At 50.0% G+C, this 21,192-nt stretch overlaps 2 protein-coding genes across 3 annotated transcripts in view; one reads left to right on the plus strand and one right to left on the minus strand.

Moving 5' to 3' along the window:
- Nucleotides 1-4,478: 4,478 nt before the first annotated feature.
- On the minus strand, nt 4,479-21,109 carry DHX38 (DEAH-box helicase 38). Its single transcript, XM_008954865.5, has 27 exons — nt 20,787-21,109; nt 20,258-20,445; nt 19,486-19,590; nt 18,475-18,622; nt 18,222-18,340; nt 17,987-18,063; nt 17,380-17,535; nt 16,671-16,832; nt 16,075-16,182; nt 15,656-15,768; nt 14,057-14,194; nt 13,480-13,666; nt 13,137-13,322; nt 12,642-12,782; nt 12,131-12,241; nt 11,920-12,036; nt 11,644-11,751; nt 11,151-11,263; nt 9,707-9,915; nt 9,456-9,610; nt 8,873-9,028; nt 8,648-8,782; nt 8,331-8,456; nt 7,861-7,956; nt 6,293-6,414; nt 4,857-4,973; nt 4,479-4,761 (listed from the first exon to the last, which is right to left on the minus strand). Exons 1-26 carry the CDS (start codon nt 21,107-21,109, stop codon nt 4,889-4,891), a joined length of 3,684 nt encoding a protein of 1,227 aa, XP_008953113.1. The 3' UTR covers nt 4,479-4,761; nt 4,857-4,888.
- TXNL4B (thioredoxin like 4B) overlaps nt 19,139-21,192 on the plus strand; it is an 89,753-nt gene continuing 87,699 nt past the window's right edge. The window contains exon 1 of one of the 2 annotated variants that reach the window (XM_055100243.2): nt 19,139-19,475. The gene's annotated coding sequence lies outside the window, so the exon portion shown is untranslated. Of the gene's footprint in view, nt 19,476-20,941; nt 21,152-21,192 lie in introns of those variants that run through there. The other variant, XM_055100244.2, reaches the window with a different exon arrangement.

Consider the following 21,192-nt stretch of genomic DNA (forward strand, 5'->3'; position numbering starts at 1 on the left):
GTGAATACAGCAAAGTAACAGGATACAAAGTCAACACACAAAAATGAGTTGCAGGTTTATATAACAACAATTAATAATCTGAAAAGGAAATTATAAAAATAATTTCATTTCATTTATAATAGCAAAAAAAAAACAAATACCTGGGAATTAACCAAGGCAGTAAAAGACTTGTACAATGAAAACTGTAAAACATTACTGAGAGAAATTAAAGAAGACATAAACAGAAACACATCCCATGTTCATGGATTGAAAGACTTAATATTAAGATGTCAATATACACAAAGTGATCTACAGATTCAATGTAATCTCTGTCAAAAATCCCAATTTTTTTTTTTTTTTTTTTTTTTTTTTTTTGCAGAAATAGGAAAACTCAACCTAAAACTCACATGGAATCTTAAGGGATCCCAACAGCCAAAACAGTCTCAAAAAAGAAGAACAAAGCTGAAGAACTTACTGATTTCAAAACTTACTACAAACCTACAGTAATCAAAATAGTGTGGTACTGCCATATAAATCAAAAGACAGACATACAAACCAATGGAATAGACTAGAAAGAATCCCAGAAATAAACCCTCACATATATGGTCAAATAATTTTGACAAGGATGCCAAGACTATGAAATGGGGAAAGGATAGTTTTTGTTTTAGTTTTCCAACAAATGGTGCTGGGAAAACTGAATATTTGCATGCAAAAGAATAAAGCTGTGCCCTTACCTAATACCTCATACAAAAATTAACTCAAAATGGATCAAAGACCTAAATGTAGCCACTAAAACTATAAAACTCATAGAAGAAAACATGGAACAAACCCTTCATGGCACTGGATTTGGCAGTGATTAGTTCACCAAAGGCACAGGCACGAAAAGAAATAATAGACAAATTAGACATCCTGAAACTTTTAAAATTTTGTGCATCAAAAGCAACATCAACAGAGTAAAAAGGCAACCCACAGAATAGGAGAAAATATTTCCAAATCATATCTCTGATGTTAATATCCAGAATATATAGAGAACTCCTAAAACTCAAGAAAACAAACAACCCAGTTCAAAAATGGGCAGAGCACATGCCAAAGAATGAAACTGGACCCCTATCTTTCACCATATATAAAAATTAACTCCAGATGGATTAAAGATTTAAATGTCAGACCTCAGACTATAGAAATCGTTATCACCTGTAATCCCAGCACTTTGGGAAGCCAAGGCGGGTGGATCACGAGGACAGGAGATCAAGACCATCCTGGCTAACACGGTGAAACCCCGTCTCTACTAAAAAAAAGAAAAAAAATTAGCTGGGCATGGTGGTGGGCGCCTGTAGTCCCAGCTACTAGGGAGGCTGAGGCAGGAGAATGGCATGAACCCGGGAAGCGGAGCTTGCATTGAGCCGAGATCGCACCACTGCACTCCAGCCTGGCGACAGAGTGAGACTACTACTCAAAAAGAAAGAAAGAAAGAAAGAAAGAAATCATTATCAGGCCAGGTGTGGTGGCTCACACCTGTAATCCCAGCACTTTGGGAGGCCAAGGCAAGTGGATCACAAAGTCAACAGATCGAGACCATCCTGGCCAACATAGTGAAACCCCGTCTCTACTAAAAATACAAAAATTAGCTGGGCGTGGTGACACACATCTGTAGTCCCAGCTACTTGGGAGGCTGAGGCAGGAGAATCGCTTAAACCCAGGAGGCGGAGGTTGCAGTGAGCCAAGATCAAACCACTGCACTCCAGCCTGGCAACAGAGCAAGACTCTGTCTCAAAAAAAAAAAAAAAGAAAGAAAAAAAGAAATGGTTCTCAACATCGGCTTTGGCCAAGAATTTTTGGCTAAGTCAGCAAAAACAATTGCAACGAAAACAAAAATTGGTAGGAGGGACCTAATAAACTAAAGAGCTTCTACACAGCAAAAGAAACTATCAGCAGAATAAACAACCTACAGAGTGGGAGAAAATAGTCACAAACTACACAGCTGACAAAGGCCTAATATCTAGAATCTATAAGGAACTTAAACAAATCAAGCAAAAAACAAATAACCCCATTAAAAAAATGGGCAAAGGACATGAACAGACACTTCTCAAAAGAAGACATACAAGCAGCCAACAAACATATGAAAAAATGCTCATGATCACTAATCACCAGAGAAATGCAAATCAAAACCACAATGAAATACTATCTCACACCAGTCAGAATGGTTATTACTAAAAAGTCAAAAAATAACAGATGCCGGCAAGGCTGGTGAGAAAAGGCAACACTTATATACTGCTGGTGAGAATGTAAATTAGTCCAGCCACTGTGAACAAAGGTTTGAAGGTTTCTCAAAGAACTTAAAATCGACCTACCATTTGACCCAGCAATCCCATGAGTGGGCGTATACCCAAAGGAAAATAAATCATTCTACCAAAAAGACACATGCACTCGCATGTTCATCGCTGCACTATTCACAATAGCAAAGACATGGAATCAACCTAGGTGCCCAGCAATGTTGGACTGGATAAAGGAAATGTACATACACACCATGGGATACTACACAGCCATAGAAAAGAATGAAATCATGTCCCTTGCAACAACATGGATGCAGCTGGAGGCCATAATCCTAAGCTAATTCTTGCAGGAACAGAAAATCAAATACTACCTCTTCTCACTTATAAGTGGGAGCTAAACATTGAGCACACAGGGACATAAATATAGGAACAATAAACACTGTGGACTACTTGGTTGGGAGGAATAGAGAGAGGGAAATGGGTTGAAAACATACCTGTTGGGTACTATGCTTACTACCTGGGTGATGGGATCCATACCCGAAACCTACCACATCACACAGTATACCCATATAATGAACCTGCACATGTACCCTCAGTATCTAAAATAAAAGTTGAAGTTTAAAAATTTTTAAAAAGTTACTAATGCAAAAAAAAAGGGGGGGGGGAAGAGGACTTGAGACATTTCTCCAAAGAAGATAAACAAATGGCCAATAATAAGCACATGAAAAGATGCTCAACACCACTAAATACTAGGGAAATGCAAATCAAAACTGCAATGAGATACCAGCCATTAGGATGGTTACACTAAAAAAAATACAGACAATAACAAGGGTCAGCCAGACTCAGGAGTCCACAACGGGGCCATGGTGCTAGAGACCATGTCATAGGTATGCTTTTGTACCTCTAGAAAAACAATCAGTTGCCATCTGAAGAAAAGACAGTGAGAATCAGAATATTAAAGCTCGAAGGAACTTTAAGGAAGATCTGAATGGAAAGGATCTGTAATTTAAAAAAACACTGGAAACACAGGAAGAGACAGAGCCTTGAGCAGAAGCTCCAGTACTGTGGCAAATTCAGGGGAGCTGCTGTGGGCAGGGGACCCCTCCATGCCTCTTGTAGCACCCACATGTACCAAGTATCCTTTACCAGGTGTTCCTTGCTTGTAAATACGACGGTTGAGTTGGACCCATTGTTTTAATAGCCTCTCTGACCTTATTTTTTTATCTAAGGGACTTAGTGAGTTTGTGACCAAGGTCACAGCTTATTAATAATAACTGTTAAGTAGAACCTCAATCTTTTTCCTACTCCATTGCCTGATTCTGTAAATAGGTCACACATCAGCCAACTTCTAGTCCTCCAACCTAGGGCCAAGATTAGAAGGCTTCCTAGGCAAAGTGCTGGCAGCCCTCTCTTCACTACGGAGCCCTGAGAAGCCCATTTCCACCTGCATTCCCCCAAGGGGGCTAGAGGGAAGAATGGAGGCAGAGGTGGTAGCTGGTGCTGGCTGGCAAAGCTAGGCTTCTGAGCTCACCCACAAAATTGACTTACATTTTAACATTTATTGAGTTATAACATGGAAAGGCAAATCCCAGGAACAGAGGGAGAAAGGGATCAGAACAGCACAGCAGGCCACGCACCACAGGGCTCACGCTGGCACTGGCCTGGTATCAAGGTGCTTCCGAGCCCCAATCCTGTCTGTGACTCAACCCCAACACAGAACCTGCCAACCAGCACACCTGGCAGAAGCCCAGCCTGGAGGAATCACAACATACACACCATGGTTAGTGGAAAGGGCCAAACACCCAAAAAGCCACCTCAGCAGACTTAAGAGACTGCTTAAAAAGAGAAAAGACTGGTGATTCTGGTCACCTTTTACATGAAAATCAATAAGCAACATTTTACACTGTTTTTCAGTCAATGGACAACCCTTACCCTCTGCCATCCAGAGCAATCACATGGACCTCTTTCAAGCAGCCAGACCACCCCGGGGAAGGCTGGGGTGGACTCCTGCGTACTTCCCTCCCATGACCTGGCCATCAAGGCAGACCTGCCAGTGCCCCCCAGCCTCAGGAGCAGCTGGGCACCCTCAGAGCTTGGTCTGCCTTGTGCAGAAATAAGGGCAGAGTTCCAGGACGACCCATGCAAAGGAAGTCAGGGCAGGCTTCTGCACCCCCCACCTTTATTACATGATTTAAGAGGGTGAAGGAAAAAATCAGACATGCAGTCATGTTTTACAAATAATAAATTTATTTCCAAATCCTGAATTATAACCAAATTACAATTCCCTTTAGGTCTTTTTTGCTGCTTTACACAAGGATTAAAAAAGACAGCCACAGCCAAGTCACACATACACCAAGTGTCCTGGGCCAGTTTTAGATGCGATGGGTCCAGCCACCTCCCGCTGCCCCGGCAGCACCTCGGATACTCTGCAGCCCCGCTCCCGCCATGCCGTGCTCCTGCATGGAAGAACTCCACCTCCTCTGCCAGAGAGTCCGGTCCAGCAGGAACTGCCCTGGGGGGCCGTGATATGCACAGATGAAAGTCCTCAGATGAAAGGGCTTTGTCCACAGCCTCAGGGCTCCCGCCAGAAGGCTCAGGACCCAATACCTGCTGCCATCCTCTCTGGGGACAGCCTCAGCTCACAGACCAAAGCGGGCTGGTGTGCGGCGAGGGGTCATGGGCTCCCCTTGCTCTTTCCGGCCTGGAGTGTAGATCTTCGTAGACCTGGAGACACAGCAGGAGAGATCAGGAAACACCGTGCCCTCACCCACAGCCGGGAGGGCAGGAGGATGCAGAGCCCCAGGACTTACTGTTCCTAACCCATGGTGGGGAGCTCTGGGCCGAGGGACCTCCTCCCCGGCACATTCTCACTCCTCTGCCGTCCCCATGTTCGACTGGCGACGTCATCAAGGAAGCTCACTCATTCCGATATGCTTTAGATCGGATTTTAACAACTCCTCCCACAGTCCCTAGGGGAGCTACAAAAGCAGCTTCCCTCCACCTCACGTGCGCCACTCCAACTGTGTAGCAGCCTGCCTTTGTCCCCAGTGCCTAGGAGCCAACTCTAAACCCTTGGAATTTCCCAAGTGACTGGAGTGTCTGCTATTCATGGGGGCCCCTCAGCCCTCGTTTGAGAGATTATGCTAATGAGGTGACTCTTGGTGAACCCCTTGAGTTTATCTAACAACATGACTCAAGGCAGGCTGGCCTCTCTGCCCCGGGGTTAGCACTGGTGCTCTGAGCCACGTGCTATCAGCCTCACCTCTGGGGAGGAGGGGGACTGGAGGCTGAGCTCTACCACATGACAATGATTCAGTCATTCATGCCTAAGTAACGGAACCCCAATGATAAGAACTCTGGACACTGAAGTTCAGGTGAGCTTCCTGGCTAGCAATAACCTGTCATACTGTCATGCATCAGTGTGCCACGGGGGGACGTGGTCCTGAGGACAAACGAGGCTTCGCATTTGAGACCCTCCCAGACCTTGCTCTATGCATCTCTCCTTTTGGCTGGTTCTAATTTGCACCTTTTTATAATGGTAAGTACGGCACTCTCCGGAGTTCTGAAAGTCATTCTAGCAAATACTGAACCTGCAGGGGTCCATGGGACACCAGTGAGGATGGTGTCTACACCTGCAGCTGGTATCTGAAGTGAGGGCGGTCTCACGGAGGCCTGTGCCTGCGACCTGTCAAGTCTGGCCTAACTCCAGGGACCAGCACAGACGCAGAAGCCCAAGGCGCACTTCTCACCACTGCACTGGGGTTTCCAACCCCCTCGCTCATGAGTAAAGCTGTGAAACCCATCCTGCTACTCCAGGCTGCCTCATGCCCTGAATCCCTGCAGGTGTACTGTCGCTCCTTTAAAGCTGTCAGGAACTCCTCCCACACATCCATGTGACCACCAAATGCACAAGCAACTTCTGTCACCAGTTTGCCTTCACACATGCACCTTCCCATAAATCCTGACCGTGCATCAGGGCCTGGTCTCTGGCAGCCTCCTGGGATGGGTGCCACCCCAGCCAGAGCCCGAAGGCCGGAGCTCACCTGACACTGCCCAGGGGGCTGCGCTTCTCCTGCTCCTGCCGCCGGGCTCGCAGCTGCTCCTCAGCCAGCGCCATCTCCTCCTCCATGGCAGAGGCTTCCTCTTTGGCCCGACGACGGTTCTCCTATTGAAGAGGGACAGACCTGGCTGAGCCTACTGGGGACCACTAAGGAAGGAGGCGTCGTCGGCACCCAAGTCCCTGCCACAAACCAGGTGCTGCATCCACCAGGCCAGTGCTCCACATGGCTGCCTGCCCCAGTACCAAAGCCGCCTTCTCTTCTGCAGCTGAGGCCTGCTTTTTTCACTGACTCAAGACACTGGACAATCAGTCCTAACTCAGTCATCCCTCAGTCCAGGAAGTACTTACATTTCCTTCTTTTTTGAAAAATCAAGTTCACAACTATGCTAGGAAGTACAGAAAAACAGGGAAGATGTGATTACCTGCTGGCTGGAAGAGACAGGCATAAGATGCAAGGGAGCCTGGTGTGGGGAGAATTATGCTACGAAAAGGGGTAAGCCAAAGCCCAGCACCATTTTGCAACCCTAAATATGGATCTAGGCAATGGCCATCAACAGACGCTAAAACCTCAAGATGGAGGAGCAGTGGAAACCTATCAGGGAAGAGGCAGGTTGCCACCACTGGGGCCCCTCATCCATCCTCCCATCAGCAAAGGTGGGGCCACCAGACCTCACACGCCTCCTGAAGGCATCTAAGAGGAGGTTCACAGTGCCACATGCAGGCATCTCTGCCACACGCAGCTCAGCCGGGATCTAATTGAGCGGTTGGACTCATCGCCAGCTTACAGCAAGTGCACGAAACACAGGCACAGGTTAAACACCACTGTGAGCAAGCAATGAGGCAAATACATCATATGGACTATTCGACAGGACAAATGACCTGGCTGCTCCAATAAATCAATGTCATGAAAAAAAGCGTGGGGTGGAGCCTGTTCTAGAATGAAACAGTTAACACACATAAGCAGTTGCAATGCCTGGATCCTAATTCAAGCAAATCGATCATAAGAAGTTATCTTTGAGATAAATGGAGAAATCCAAATGCGGACTGGAGACTTAGGTGACATTAAGTATTCATTTTTTTATGAGTGATAACGGCACAGAGGTTATATTTAAAATTTTAAGTCCTTTTAGTCAGAGACACATACTCAAGTATTTATGGATGAATAATATATGAGATAAGCTTTAAAATATTCCAGAAAAAAAAAAATGGATGTGTGTGGAGTGGGGTAGGAATAGTGAAATTGAACAAACGTTGACAATTATAGAGGCAAGGCAACGAATTCATGGTGGCCTGTTGTACTGTTTTTCCCACTTTCATGAATATTTGGACTTTTCAATAATGAGTTTTTTGGTTTTGTTTTTAAAGGCTCAGCCTACCAAACAACTGGAGTGGGTGTGGGGAATCAAGACAGACCCAGCCTGCTGGATCACAGCCTTTATGTTTGCAGAGAGAAGTAAGTGGGTTGGATGACCGCAAGTCTTCAATACCAAGCGGAGGGAACACCGACCCCACAGGCAAACAGCACCCCTGCGAAGAGCACAGAACCCTCACCTGCCGTGACTTGCCCGCCTGTTTCACGCTATAGAACATGGGGCCCAGCTCCGCCAGCCACTCCCCGTCCACAGCGGTCACACACTGCATATACTCCTGCGGGCAGAAGGGCAGGGAGGCGAGGGTCACAGGAAACTCCTCCACACTTGAGAAAATGCCCCCAGTATCTAAGAGAAAAGGCCCAACCCCTCCGAAAATCCTTCTAATGACACCAAGAGGGGTTGCTCATCCCAAGCAGCAAGTGGGGAACAATCGTGCCCATGCAGCTGAGGTCAATGCAGTCTAGAGGTCAACCCTGTGCAGAGCTTCCCCAAGTCCCCAAATGAAAACCAACCTCACATGCCCCGCAAAACAATGCATGTGGCCTCAAGGCTCCCAGGCTAAAAGCTCATGCCAGAAGGCAGTGAAGGGTTTCAAAGCCTGGCCAGACAGGGGGCCTGCATTATGCAAGTGCCTTGGAAAAGACTCACCTTGGTGGTCATGACCAACTCGTGATACACTATGTAATCTGGGGTGTAGCCCATTCCAAAAAGGGAGCTGGTGGGGTGCAAGTGGCAGGGCATCCCCGTGCGGATGTTCACGTACTCCCCGATGCCCTAGGGAGGAGACACAACAGGCAGCCACATCAGGAAAACAACACCCATTTGGGCAGCGACCCCATCCCTTAACACTCTTGACACAGACTTTGGCGGAAGCCAGATCTGCAGAACCACACCAGGACAAAGGAAGAACTTTGCCCTTATACAGGTATCAGGCTGGGAGGGGCTCACTGGGCTCCTGGGCTCACCTTGAGCTTGGCTGCTTGGTGGAAATAGGCAGCACAGATGCACTTCCTGACGATGTCCCAGTCAGTGCCACACGAGGCCAGGCTCATCCGCTGCTGCACCATGATGTCCTTGAGTTGAGCTCGCACCTCCCGGACCTAGGGCAGGAGACGGAGGCACCAGGAGGGAGCCCTCCTTTCCTCTCGACCCTCCCCTCATCCCAACATCCTGCTCATCCACCACTCTACCTTCCGCATGGCCTTAGCATGGATGAAATGATCGTTACACCAGATGGTGGAGTAATTATTGTTCTTCCACTGCAGGTAAACATTCAGGTAGGTCAAATGATCGCTCTCAGGAACAGCGAACTTCTCCCGGATTTGATCACTCTCCTCCTCTCGACCCTAGGAAGGGAAAAAGAACCTTCACTCTAAGTACAGGGGGGTCCAGGCCCACTGAGCACATCCCAGAGGTTCTAACACTACCACCTACCCACACATAGAACTTCAAACATGTCAATAGGTTGCCCTGACAATTTGAGAAAAATTAAAATAATTTTTAAAAAGGTCTACTGTAAAACATGAGGGCTCAAGAGCAACCATACTAGAAGATAAAAAATGCTCTTGCAAATTTCCAAAGCATTCCCTGAGAACCACTGGCCCAGCCCTTCCTTTCCCCTACCCCAACCTGCTTAACCGAGAACAGCAAAATCATTCTTCAGAAACTCTGATTCTGCCCTCTGTTCCATTTCAGTAATACAGAGAGAAGCCATTCCCCTCCCCAACACTTCCTCGAGCCCTCCGGGGAGAGGGGAGCCAGCCGCTGCCCCACCTTGGGCCTGTAGAAGATGGCTGGGACCGAGAGCATGGAAACGATGAGCAGGATCTCGGAGCTGCAGCCCATGTCACAGGACACGATGAGCATCTTGGACAGGGCAGGGTCCAGCGGGAACTCCACCATCAGCCGCCCGGTAGAGGTCAGACCACCTAGGAGAGATGAGCAAACCCGGATATTTGACGGGACAGTAGAGGAAAGAAGGAAGTCAAGCGCCAGCACCCATGAGGCTCCCGGGGCCGCCTCACCTGTGTTGTCCAGGGCCCCGAGGATCCAGAGCTGATACATAGAGTTGAGCATGTTGTCCTCTGGGGGCGGGTCCATGAAGTGGAACTGCAGCAGGTCCTGCACCCCGAGGGACTTGAGCAGCAGCACCACGTTGGCCAGGTTAGTCCTCTGGATCTCGGGCACCGTGGTGGTCAGGAGCTCATTCTTGTAGGCGCTCTGGGTGTAGAGCCTGCCGGGGAGAAGACCCCATCTTCTCACCACAAGGAAACCCCACAGCAGCCAGTACAGATGAAATCCCACAGGGAGGGAGGAAATTCTCATTTCTTCTCCCCACCCACTACTTCAGTGAATCACTGACTTCCACCTATTCAAAACTCCAATCTGCCAATTTAGCCCTTCTTCTGGAGCCTCTTACATGTTTCATTTCTTTTTTTTTTAGGCAGAGTCTCACTCTGTTGCCCAACCTCTGCCTCCCAGATTCAAGCGATTCTCCTGCCTCAGCCTCCCGAGTAGCTGGGACTACAGGCATCCGCCACCACGCCCAGCTGATTTTTGTATTTTTAGTAGAGATGGGGTTTCACCATATTGGCCATGGTGGTCTCAAACTCCTGACCTTGTGATCGGCCCGCCTCGGCCTCCCAAAGTGCCGGGATTACAGGCGTGAGCCACCACACCCAGCCATCTGTTTCATTTCTAGAAACAATGGGCCTGGGACTAGAATCATGGCTGGGTTTTATTTTCTTGATATTTTTCTATATTCACTAACGCTCTATAGTGAATACATTAATTTTTTTTAATTGGAACAAAAAAGGGGAAGAGAGCCAGGCAGAGTGGCTCACACCTATAATGCCAACAGTTTGGGAGGCCAAGACAGAAGAATCGCTTGAAGCCAGGAGTTCACAATACCAGCCTGGGCAACATAGCAAGACCCCATCTCTACAAAATATGAACAAATTAGCCAGGTGTGGTGGTGCCTGCCTGCAATCTCAGCCCCTTGGGAGGCTGAGGTGGGAGGTTCACTTGAGTGCAGGAGATCAAGGCTGCAGTGAGCTGTGATTGCACCACCACACTCCAGCCTGGGGTGACAGAGCAAGACTCTGTCTCTAATTGGAAAAAAAAAAGAAAGAAAGAAAGAAAGAAAACGGGGAAAGAGAACAATAGAAATAAAAAGAACCCATGGCATCATCTGTCCAGACCTACCCTCTGAAGGGAGGCAGGCTGTAATTACCTGCATGTGTACCTACATCCACGTAGGTTGGCCTCAGACCTCTGAAATCCCTGGAAAGCCACTCCTTCCTTCCACTCAGTAGCATAGGATGAAAGGACTAACAAGTGGCAGCCCTGCCAGCAGCTTCCAGCCTTGGGGACCAGCTCTAGAGCCAGCATCCTGCCCGCCCCCGCCCGGGCTCCACGCTCAGCAACCCCAGCGCTGCCCCAGAAAGCAGGCTAGCACAGGGCTCCTACCTGAAACACTGACCTGGGCCCGTCCTGCCGGCTCGCCCTGACCGCTGGTTGGCATTGGCCTGGCTAATGGGATAGATCTGCAGAGCATCCATGCCAATCCTGGGGTTGAAGACCTAGGAGGGGACGGCAAAGAGCTGACGAAGGACAGAGTGAGGGGAAAGTGGAAGTAGGCCTGAGACAAAGGCAAGCCCTGGTTGCTACACATGGCAGAGGAAGAGCCAGGAGGCTCTAGAAATGTTCTCATGAACACCTGAAGAAGTCTTCCCCACAAACACCAGCTCTCTGAGCTCTACTGTTAAATTATCTACCTCATCAAGTATTACAAGGGTTAAACAAACCAAGCACAGTGAGTCCATGTGAGCCTCCTACCACCACCACCACTTCCACGCGCTCCCCACATCCCAGGGCCAGGAGCGAGGCCCTGGCTTCCCACCCCGCAGCTAAGTTAGCTTCTGGTGAAGACCCAGGCCTTGCCTCCCGTGTCTTCTCTTACCTTTAATTTGCAATAACCAGAATCGATAACAAACATGATGCCGTCAACAGTGAGAGACGTCTCGGCAATATTGGTGGCAACGATGCACTTCCGAACGCCATCTGGGGCCTAGAGCAGGACATACAGGGAGGGAAAAATGAGTCCCTCGAGACAGGAAAGGCTCCGCAAGGGGGAAAAACCTACCTCCTAGCCCACCCCCTGCCAGGACAGTCACATCCCCTCTCGCTTCCTTTAGAGAATTCCAAGAGCCACTCCTGGACATTCCTGCTGACACACCTTCTGGAAGATTTTGGCCTGGAGGTCAGAAGGCAGCTGAGAGTAGATGGGCAGCACAGCCAGGGCAGGCGCGTTCTCCAGTTCCTCCAGATGCTCCACAATCTGGTCTGAGGTCACCTGAGAGCCCAGGGAGGAGCTGTGAGACACTGGAACCCTAACCTCTCATATGCAAGACACACCCGCTCATCACAGTCGTGACCAAGGCACGCACCTCAATGTCCTCTTGGCCAGGCATGAAGATAAGGATGTCTCCAGGGGCCCCCGACAGGTGCACCTGCAAGGACTGCTTCACTGCAGCCTCCACGTAATCCTCCTGTGGGGTCTGCAACAGCAGTGGGGACACAGTCAGAGGGAGGTACTAGAAGCGCAGGCCAGGCATCTCCTGGGAGCCCAGTGGCCCAGGCACTGCTCTGGAATGGAGCCATGGACTTTGAGGGCCACCACACCTCCACATGGGCCTGACTGCGAGGCCTCTACAAGAGGGCACAGTGCCTCCCTGGGCCCTGTACTTCAGCCTCAAAGAAATGATGAAACAAAACCTCACCCAGAGCAGAGTCCTTTGTCCCCGAGTCCCAGAGCTGCAGGCTGCCCCATTTGCCCCATGGTCCCCAGGAAATCTTCTCCAACCCAGTCCCCTACCCACCCTCCACCCTCCAGCCGGCTTCGCATCAGAGAAGTGCGTGGCATGGAAGGGTCAGTTCGTAACATGGTGGCCTCAATACCTTGCTGAAGAGGATGTCAACAGGGAAGGTACGGCCAGGGATGTGGAAGATGGGGACATTCCCAAAAAAGGCAGCAAACTTCTCCGCATCCATCGTGGCTGATGTGACGATGAGCTTCAGGTCTGAACGCCGAGCCACTACCTGAGAGAAGAGGCGGCTCGGAGGCCCCCATGGTGGGGACCCTTGGCTCCTGTCCCCCAGTCCCATCAGCAACACCCCCGAGGAAACACAAGCCAAAGCTGACAAATGGGCCTATTCAATTCTTACCAATCCTGAAGACTGAAGCAATGGAGCCACTGCCCAGAAAACCCCAAGCCACCCTCAGCAAAGCAAGAACAGCATGAACTACAACCCGAGTCTGAACTGCAACCAGAGGCCTCAGGAACCTCTGGCCTACCAGAGACCCCCTCAGCCCACCTGGAGCACCCCACTAGCTACTGGTGGTGCACTGGTCAACACCCCATGTGCAGAGAGACCAAACCACACAGCCCTCACCTCCCGGAGCAGCCCAAAGAGCACGTCAGTGTTGAGGGAGCGCTCGTGGGCCTCGTCCATGATGATGGCACTGTAGTGATCCAGGTCGGCTTCCCGGAGGGACTCTCGGAGCAGGATCCCGTCAGTCATGTATTTGATCAAGGTGTTCTCTGAAGTGCAGTCTTCAAAGCGGATGGCATAGCCCACCTGGAGGTCAGAGAGATGGCTCAGATGCCCTGGCCACCGGCTCACCACCAGCACACCCCGTACTCGGGTCCGAGTCTTAGCAGATCACACCCTTTAGCAAAAATGGGTGGAAGCTACTAGGGAATAACTACATGGCTCAGCCCCCACGCCCACTCACCTCCTCGCCAAGGTTTCCCCCCATCTCTTCACTGACTCTCTTGGCCACTGACATGGCAGCTACACGCCGGGGCTGGGTACACCCAATCATCCCATAGTCCGTGTAACCATCTTCATGCAGGTACTGTGTCAGCTGAGTGGTCTTACCACTCCCCGTCTCCCCAACCACGATCACGATGCTGTTGTCTCTACAAGGACAAGCAGGCAAAGGGCTTATCAGCCGAAGTGGAAGGCCAATGCCCAGCCTCCAAGAAGACTCCGCTACCTCCTATCCCCATGACTAGCTATCCAGGGAGCATGCCGGTTTAGAAGGGAGAATTTCACTGGGACAACAGCCTCTTACTGAGATACCACCTGAAACATCTGGAATACGGTGAGGTTTAAACAGGTGAGCTAAAACAAAATGGTGCCATCCCGTTACTTTGTGCAGTGTACCCCAGGCATGAGGTCAGAGGAAAAAATTATTTCCCTTCTCCACTGGGTGCAATGCACAAAAGAAAAAGAGCTCCTGGGTAAACATGGGAGACCAAGGGCACCCCTGACTTGACACTAGATTCCTGGGCCCCGGGTGAAGTTACCTGATAATAGTGAGCAGCTCCTGCTGCACTGCAAAGATGGGCAGGTACTGCCTCTGCTCCAGGATGGACTTCTTCTTTGCAAATTCACTGCTGGCTTCGCTCTTTCTCTTCATGTGATCTGCAAACTTCTGCTCTGTCCTAGGAACACACAGCAGCCTAAACACCCTGCATGGTGCCCCATGCTGTCCTTCCTGATTGGGTTGCTGCTCTCCTTCCTACGCTCAGGAATGAGGACTTCGGCAAGAGTCTGAGACACCAAAGCAGCCAGGGAATCTGAGATGGTTCTCATCGACCTCAGGACTGAAACTGCTACTTGAGAATCCATCATCCACAACACACTCGACACCACAGGGTCCAACAGAGCTAGCTGAACACGGATCGGAGGATTTACAGATCACCACGTTAGCAAACCCTCTAACCAAAACTGAGTGAGCAGAAGAGGAGTGGAAATCAATCCCCAGGTCACTAACTTGTAGAAAATACCCTCGGGCAATTTCAGCACAACACCTAAAGGGCTAAAATAGCCACACAGGCCTTGTGAGGAGGTAAGGGTGCAGAGCACGGGACATGGGTCAAACTTCCTCCCTCCTCTTGGCAGGACAGCAGGAAAGCATAGTCTGTACGGTTTTGTTTTCAAAGAACTGTGAAAACAGCCCCACTAAACAGTAACCTGCAACCTCAACTGAAAGCTCTCAATGTCTGACACATGTACACACCCGAGATGCAGAGCACTGTCACTTTCTCAAGGCTGCCCGGCAAAAAGACACCAGTTCAGTGCTCCACACTGTCCACACACCCCTCCCCAACCCCTTCCCCAGAGACTTCCTGTCTGATGTGCCGCCCCAGGCTCTGCTGAGCTTCCTATTTCTAATTTCACCCAGTCCCTCCTGGTCACCCAATAACTAATACCTAAGGAATTAAGTTAACTAGAGATGAATAAGGGCTGATCAATAGTACCAACTTCTCGTATGGACATTTCACACAGGAGTGGAGAGAATTATTAACTCAGATGACCGTTCAGTAGAACATAAGGGCATTCGAAGGATGAGGATCTTGAGGGACAGATAAGTCCAGCCACCTGCCCAATGCAGGAATCCCAACTCAGCATCTGCTTAGATGCCTCTATGAACAGAGAAGTCACTGGCCAATAAGATAACCCTTTCTATTTTGGAACCTCTTTTAAAAATAGTTCTTATAGTGAACTGAAATCTAAGGGACTAAAACCCAGCTGCCCATGCTGAACACCTGGGAGGTACTTCAGCAGAGTGGCTCTGATGTGAGACGGCCTGGGTCTGATCCTAACTCCCTCATTGACGAGCTGGGTGACCTCAGACAAGTTACTTAACCTCCCTGGGCCTCCTTCCTCTCACAACACCAGCACCAGAGGAAGCAGTGTGAGGGAGCAGGAATCACATATAGGAAAAGTGGAGGACAGTGAAGAGACCAGGAGGAAGGGACCAGAGAGAGTGGAAGATGCAGAGAGGTATCCTAAGAGTCTCCCACTCAGGAGCCACAAAGTCGATGGGTTCTGCCGCAACTGCCCACATGGGCCCCCATCTTTGGAGCAAGGCTGATCTGCTGCTGGCAGAGGCTGCCCACCTGTAGTCCACCTTCCCATCCTCCGTCACAGCTTTATCTGGCTCTTCCTCCTTCTTGACGCCCATTATATCTCCCAGTTTGGTCCCCGCCAGTTCCCAGTGTTTGTGCTGAGCCTGAAAAGGAAAAAGGTCAGTCTGCTCCATCCTGCCACATGACTGCGAGCAATGGAAAATCAATCCCACGGGAGAGCAGGCTTCACCCCGCAGGTGGTAAACTCCCCCAGAGTGCTGGTGGCACTGAGCCACATTCCAATCCTCAAGCCTCCAGCTCTCCCAACACCAGGCCCCGCAGCTGTAGGGACTAAGGACTTGATAGAGGGGACTCCTAACTTCTATCTGTGGGCCTAGTAAGACTTATGAAGAGAAGAAAAAAGAAAAAAATACACATAAACTTCCCAGCCACGAAACCAAGAAACCAACCTTCTTGCGCTCCTTCTGCTCCCTGTGCTTCCGCACTGTCTGGCTGCCTTTCCGAGCAATGATGGCCAGGTCAGAAGTGGCATCCTTCACTGGAATCACCGGCTCCGGCTGCAGCAGTGGGGAGAAAGAGCGATGCCCGTTAAAATCAGCAAGAAGGCCATGTTCATAAGATCCCTACTTGTGAAAGGGACTGCTACCCTCTCATGGTACAGGGCTATTTTCTCCCTTCTCTTCTTTCTGTCTCCACATCAGGCCTTTTTTTTTTGTGAGACAGAGTCTTGCTCTGTCGCCCAGACTGGAGTGCAGTGGTGTGATCTCTGCTCACTGCAGGTTCTGCCTCCCAGGTTCAAGCAACTCTCCTGCCTCAGCCTCCCGAGTAGCTGAAACTACAGGTGCCTGCCACCACACCCGGCTAATTTTTGTACTTTTGAGACGGGGTTTCACTATGTTGCCCAGGCAGGCCTTGAACTCCTGGTATCCAATGATCCACCCTCCTCAGCCTCCCAAAGTGCCGGGATGACAGGCATGAGCCACTGCACCTGGCCCACATCAGGTCTCTCTGAGCTGTCTTGTCCCTGGCCACAGAGGAGCCTCACCTGCTTGGTGAAGACAATGCGCCCATCCAGAAAGGGAGGCACCAGATTGTGCACCATCAGATGCACCTTGGCCGCGTTGTCCTCTTCAAAGTCCTCATCCACCTCCAGCCGATGGACCACCCCACTGGTGAGCATGCGGTTTGTCTCCCAGCGCTCGTTATCCTGTGAGGACACAATGGGAGCCACACTCAAATTGCCACCCCAAAGGTCGTCCTGAAAGGTTATGAGGTAAGTCCACACATCAAGTCCTGACAGAAGGCCACTGGTAGCTGCAAAGATGTCACAGGCCTCTACCCACAGCTCCAAAGACAGAAGAGGTGCTGATCCCAAATCACCTGCAGGACTTTGTTCCAAGCAGCAGCACCTTTCATCTAAATCAGAACCTCTAGAGGGACACACAAATGGTAAGTGTCCCTAGCCCACATCAGAGACACAAAGAACACAGACCACAGAGGCAGGTCCCAATGCACCTGTTCCCATCAACAGTACTTCCCCCAAGGAAGTACTGCAAAAGAGAGAAGTACGAGCCGGGGCTTTCCTTAAGCTACTAAAAGGCTCATCACCCACTCCTCTTCCACCTCCAGAGGATCTGGGCTTCTCGGCAATCAGGGGACAAGCTGTGCTGCCCTCACTTGGGGATAACCTGCTGCTTCCCCACGTGCTCTACCTCCAGCTCTGAATCTGCTCCAACTTCTGCAGGCAGCCTCACCTCATTGATCTGTCTCCGCTGAGCTGAAATGCGCTTCTGCTTCTGTTTATGCAGGTGCTGCTCCCGCCTCCTCACGTAGTCCTCGGAGGAGTAGGCCAGCGGGTTGTGGAACTCGTCATAGCCCTCGTCCATCATGTACCAATCCCGATCAGCTTGCTGCAGGGCAGGAGGCAAAGCAAGGGAGTGAGGGACAGATCAAGTTTATGCACAAGACATGGCCAACAGAGGAAGGGACGCTTGGTAGGAAGTCACTACTGCAGTGGAGCTACCCTTGTGAGGGGTGCAGGAGAGGCCTCCCTGCAGGCACATGCCATCTGGCGGAGAACCACAGTGGGCGACTACACAGGACTGGAGGGCAGCCCATCACGATAGCACTTCTTAGATTTACCACATGGTGGCACCAACACATAACAGAACAGTTAGGTCAGCCTACTGCAGTGAGTGACAGGGTTCACCGTGCCGTCTATGCCTCTGCAAAGAGACTCCAGGGCATTGGGTCTGAACAGGGCTCAGGTGTACCCTCATCAAAGCCCAGTCCTGCTAGAGGGTCACCCATCTACGGACGGCCACCAGCCTCGATCAGCCCCTCAGAGGTATAAAGCTTTACCCTCTGGTCATCTTCCCACTGCTGCCGCTCCTCCTCCGTGTCAAATGAAATTCCTTCTTCGCCCTCCTCGCGTCTTCCTGGAGGAGCACAGGGAGCAGGTCAGTCCATGCCCTGGCCTGTCCCCAGCGGCCCCAGACAGATCTGCAGGGCCATGCAGCTCCAGAAGGGCAGCCCCTGCTCATCCTCGCTAGGGCAAGCAAGCCTGCTCTTCTGCCTCCTGCCCCACAGGCCTCACCTCGGCCCCTGGACAGACGCGGGGTGGACCCCAAGTGTCTTCTGTCATCGGCCCACTCGTTATATTTGTAGGAGGGAGTTGGCAGAGGCGTGTCATCCGAGTACTTGCCCCTCACAGACCTGGGAACAGCAGCACCAGCATCACAAAACTGTCACTGAGCTAAGCCACGTCCTCCTGGCCGCCATCTGCTCTCCCTGCCGAGGCTCCTTACCGCCCACCCAGCGAAACTGGGCTGCTCTGCCCAGAACATCACCTGTCTCGATCTCGAGTGGACAGCCGATGGCTCCGCTCAGAATCCCGATAGGAAGGCGTCGGGGAGGGCGATTCCCACTGTGAGCGCCTTGAGGAGCCATGGCCACTGTCCTCTTCCTCCCAGGTAGACCTTGAAGGGGTGGCTGCATCTGGGCCACAAAAGACACATCCACAGGAAACATCTCACTTAACCATGACATGGTCTAGAACCAGTTGCCAAAAGTCAATTCCCCAAATTTACTCCTTTTACTATTTCTAAACCTTGCATGTATCTATAACGGTTAAGATCGGTTTTGACAGTTTTTAAAGATATCTCAATTTTTAATGGTCCAGGATATATTTTTCCTTTTTTTCTTTTTTTGAGACAAAGTCTTGCTCTGTCGCCCAGGCTGGAGTACAGTGGTGTGATCTTGGCTCACTGCAACCTCCGCCTCCCGGGTACAAGTGATTCTCCTGCCTCAGCCTCCCGAATAGCTGGGATTATAGGTACCCACCACCACCCCAGGCTAATTTTTGTATTTTTAGTAGGGATGGGGTTTCACCATGTTGGCCAGGCTGGTCTCGAACTCCTGACCTCAAGTAATCTGCCTGCCTCAGCCTCCCAAAGTACTGGGATTACAGGTATGAGCCACTGCACCTAGCCAATGGTCCAGTTTTCATTCTGTGTTTATGACAACATTTTAAGGGATATTTACTTTATCTCTACAAACACACCCTTCTTGGATATAAGTAGTTCTTTTTAATAAACACTTCTTCTACCTCCAGCTCCCTATTCTTTCCTACCATTTGGAAAACTGGCCATTCAGCAAACCAGCCTCTCACCTTACAGGAACCATATCCACCCCAAGTGCAGAGCTGTGCCCACCTGACTCAGAACCAACTATCCCAAGATGTTCATGGTAGAATCGGGAATTCTGACTCAATGCCTCAGCAATCTCACTGAAGACGAGAGTCACTCACTCTGCCTTTTATACACTTGAATCCTCACAAGCCACCAAAACAGTGAGTCTACCTTTAGGTCGATGTCGTGGGCTCTCGGGTTCATTTCTTCTGCTGCTACGCTCTGACCCTCCATCTCGCTCCGATCTGCTGCTGTGCCTACTTCTATCCCGCTCATCTATGAAGAGTCACACGAAGCTTAAAAACATGCATCCCATCCTAAGGTATACACATCTTCAACCTAGAGAAAGGACAGGCTGCCCACTCACTCACAGGTGCAACCTGCACTGCTCGAATGTGATCCGTGGACTCCTGAAACTCACCTATGCCCATTCTCCCAAGGGGGAAAAATAGTTACTGCCTAGAAAGTTTCAAACCCACAGTAACAGTTATTTTCCAGCAAGAATTCAAAAAACACTAGTGCGAGTTTACAGTGAATCATTTTTTTTAATAGTTACAATTCTATCAGCTATAAAACTTAATACTGAGCAAGGACAGCATTGGATTTTTTTGTCTAGCTTTGTTCCATAGCACTGTCCTTTCTCTATCACCAATACTATTAGAAACGCTGGTCTCTTATACATATTTACCCATTATCTCCTTTATCATCAATTTTCATAATAAAACGAAGACCACACACTCAAGGAGAGCAGCTATGTTACAGGCAACAGCTCTTTTCTTAAACTAGTATTCCCAATCCCAGCAGGGTCAAAACCACTCAGGCGGACATCATGCAAATAGGACTCCCTAACAAATGGGTGTTGCAAAAACTCCTGCAACAAGAAAAAGGCTGACACATTTATTCGAATGCTAATGGACAATAGGAACTGTGCTGGACAGTTTACCTCTGTCCCTCTTGCGGTCATAGTCTCGATCCCGCGATTTCTCCTTCTTCCAATCCTTTTCTTCTTTGGACGAGGCATAGACACCATGTTCCCGCCGCTCCCGCTCTCTCTGCCGACTGCGTTCCCAAAACTCTTCGCTCACACCACCCGGATGGGATGGAGTCTCTACCCGAGCAGACCGATAATGTCTGAAACAGGGAAAGCAACTGGTAAAGGCCCCTCCATAGGAGAAAAACTCTGCCCTAAAACCTTTGGCTGTCCAAACAAGTGATCTGTCCTTTTCCACTTTCTCTCCCTGGGACGCAGGCTCACATATGGCAACAACCCAAGGCATTTCTAACCTCTACCATCTAGTCTTTATTCACCTTTGTTTTTCCCCACAAATTCCTACCTACCTTCAGTATTACAGAATCATAATAAAATCATAAAGCTCTAAATCTCCAACAGGAAAACTGAGAGATAAACATGAGCTGTTATTTTCCAGCCTCCGTTCGCTTCCCTCTGGGCTAACCCATACTAAGGCCTTTACCTGTCTTTCCGGATATTTCGGCCAGCCTGGTCACCGCCCTCTTCCTCAGCATCCTTCTGGTCATCCTTGCTCTCTTCCCAGTCCTTGTAGGAGGAGACTTTGGACTTCTTCTTGTCCTCCCCGTCGTCCTTCTCCTCTCGCTCTCTCCGTTTCAGGGAAGCCAGCAAGTCCAGTCCCAGTAATGAAGGGCGGGGAGCAGGAGCCTTGAAGACATGCTGCTCGCTGGCCGCACTTTTGGACTTGCAAATAAGACCGCCAACCTGACAGTCCAGATCAGTGCCTTCCAATCGATGGATCGAGGCATCCTCACTGGTGTCCCCCATCACAGGATCTGGGATTTCTCTGGAAGGAAGGCAAACCATTTGGTACTGGAGAAGGCTCAGCTCTACTATATCCCAGAATAAAT

Source organism: Pan paniscus, chromosome 18 (genome assembly GCF_029289425.2).
Source record: "Pan paniscus chromosome 18, NHGRI_mPanPan1-v2.0_pri, whole genome shotgun sequence".
Taxonomy (NCBI): domain Eukaryota; kingdom Metazoa; phylum Chordata; class Mammalia; order Primates; family Hominidae; genus Pan; species Pan paniscus.

What these genes read in the sequence shown, in the direction of transcription:
- DHX38 (XM_008954865.5), bottom strand. Translation starts at nt 21,109, where the DNA reads ATGGGGGACACCAGTGAGGATGCCTCGATCCATCGATTGGAAGGCACT. An exon ending in GCATTGTCTTCACCAAGCAG is followed by an intron (nt 16,183 to 16,670) that starts GTGAGGCTCCTC and finishes CCACTGCTGCAG; the next exon opens with CCGGAGCCGGTGATTCCAGT. An exon ending in TCTTTGGGCTGCTCCGGGAG is followed by an intron (nt 12,783 to 13,136) that starts GTGAGGGCTGTG and finishes CTCTTCTCTCAG; the next exon opens with GTAGTGGCTCGGCGTTCAGA.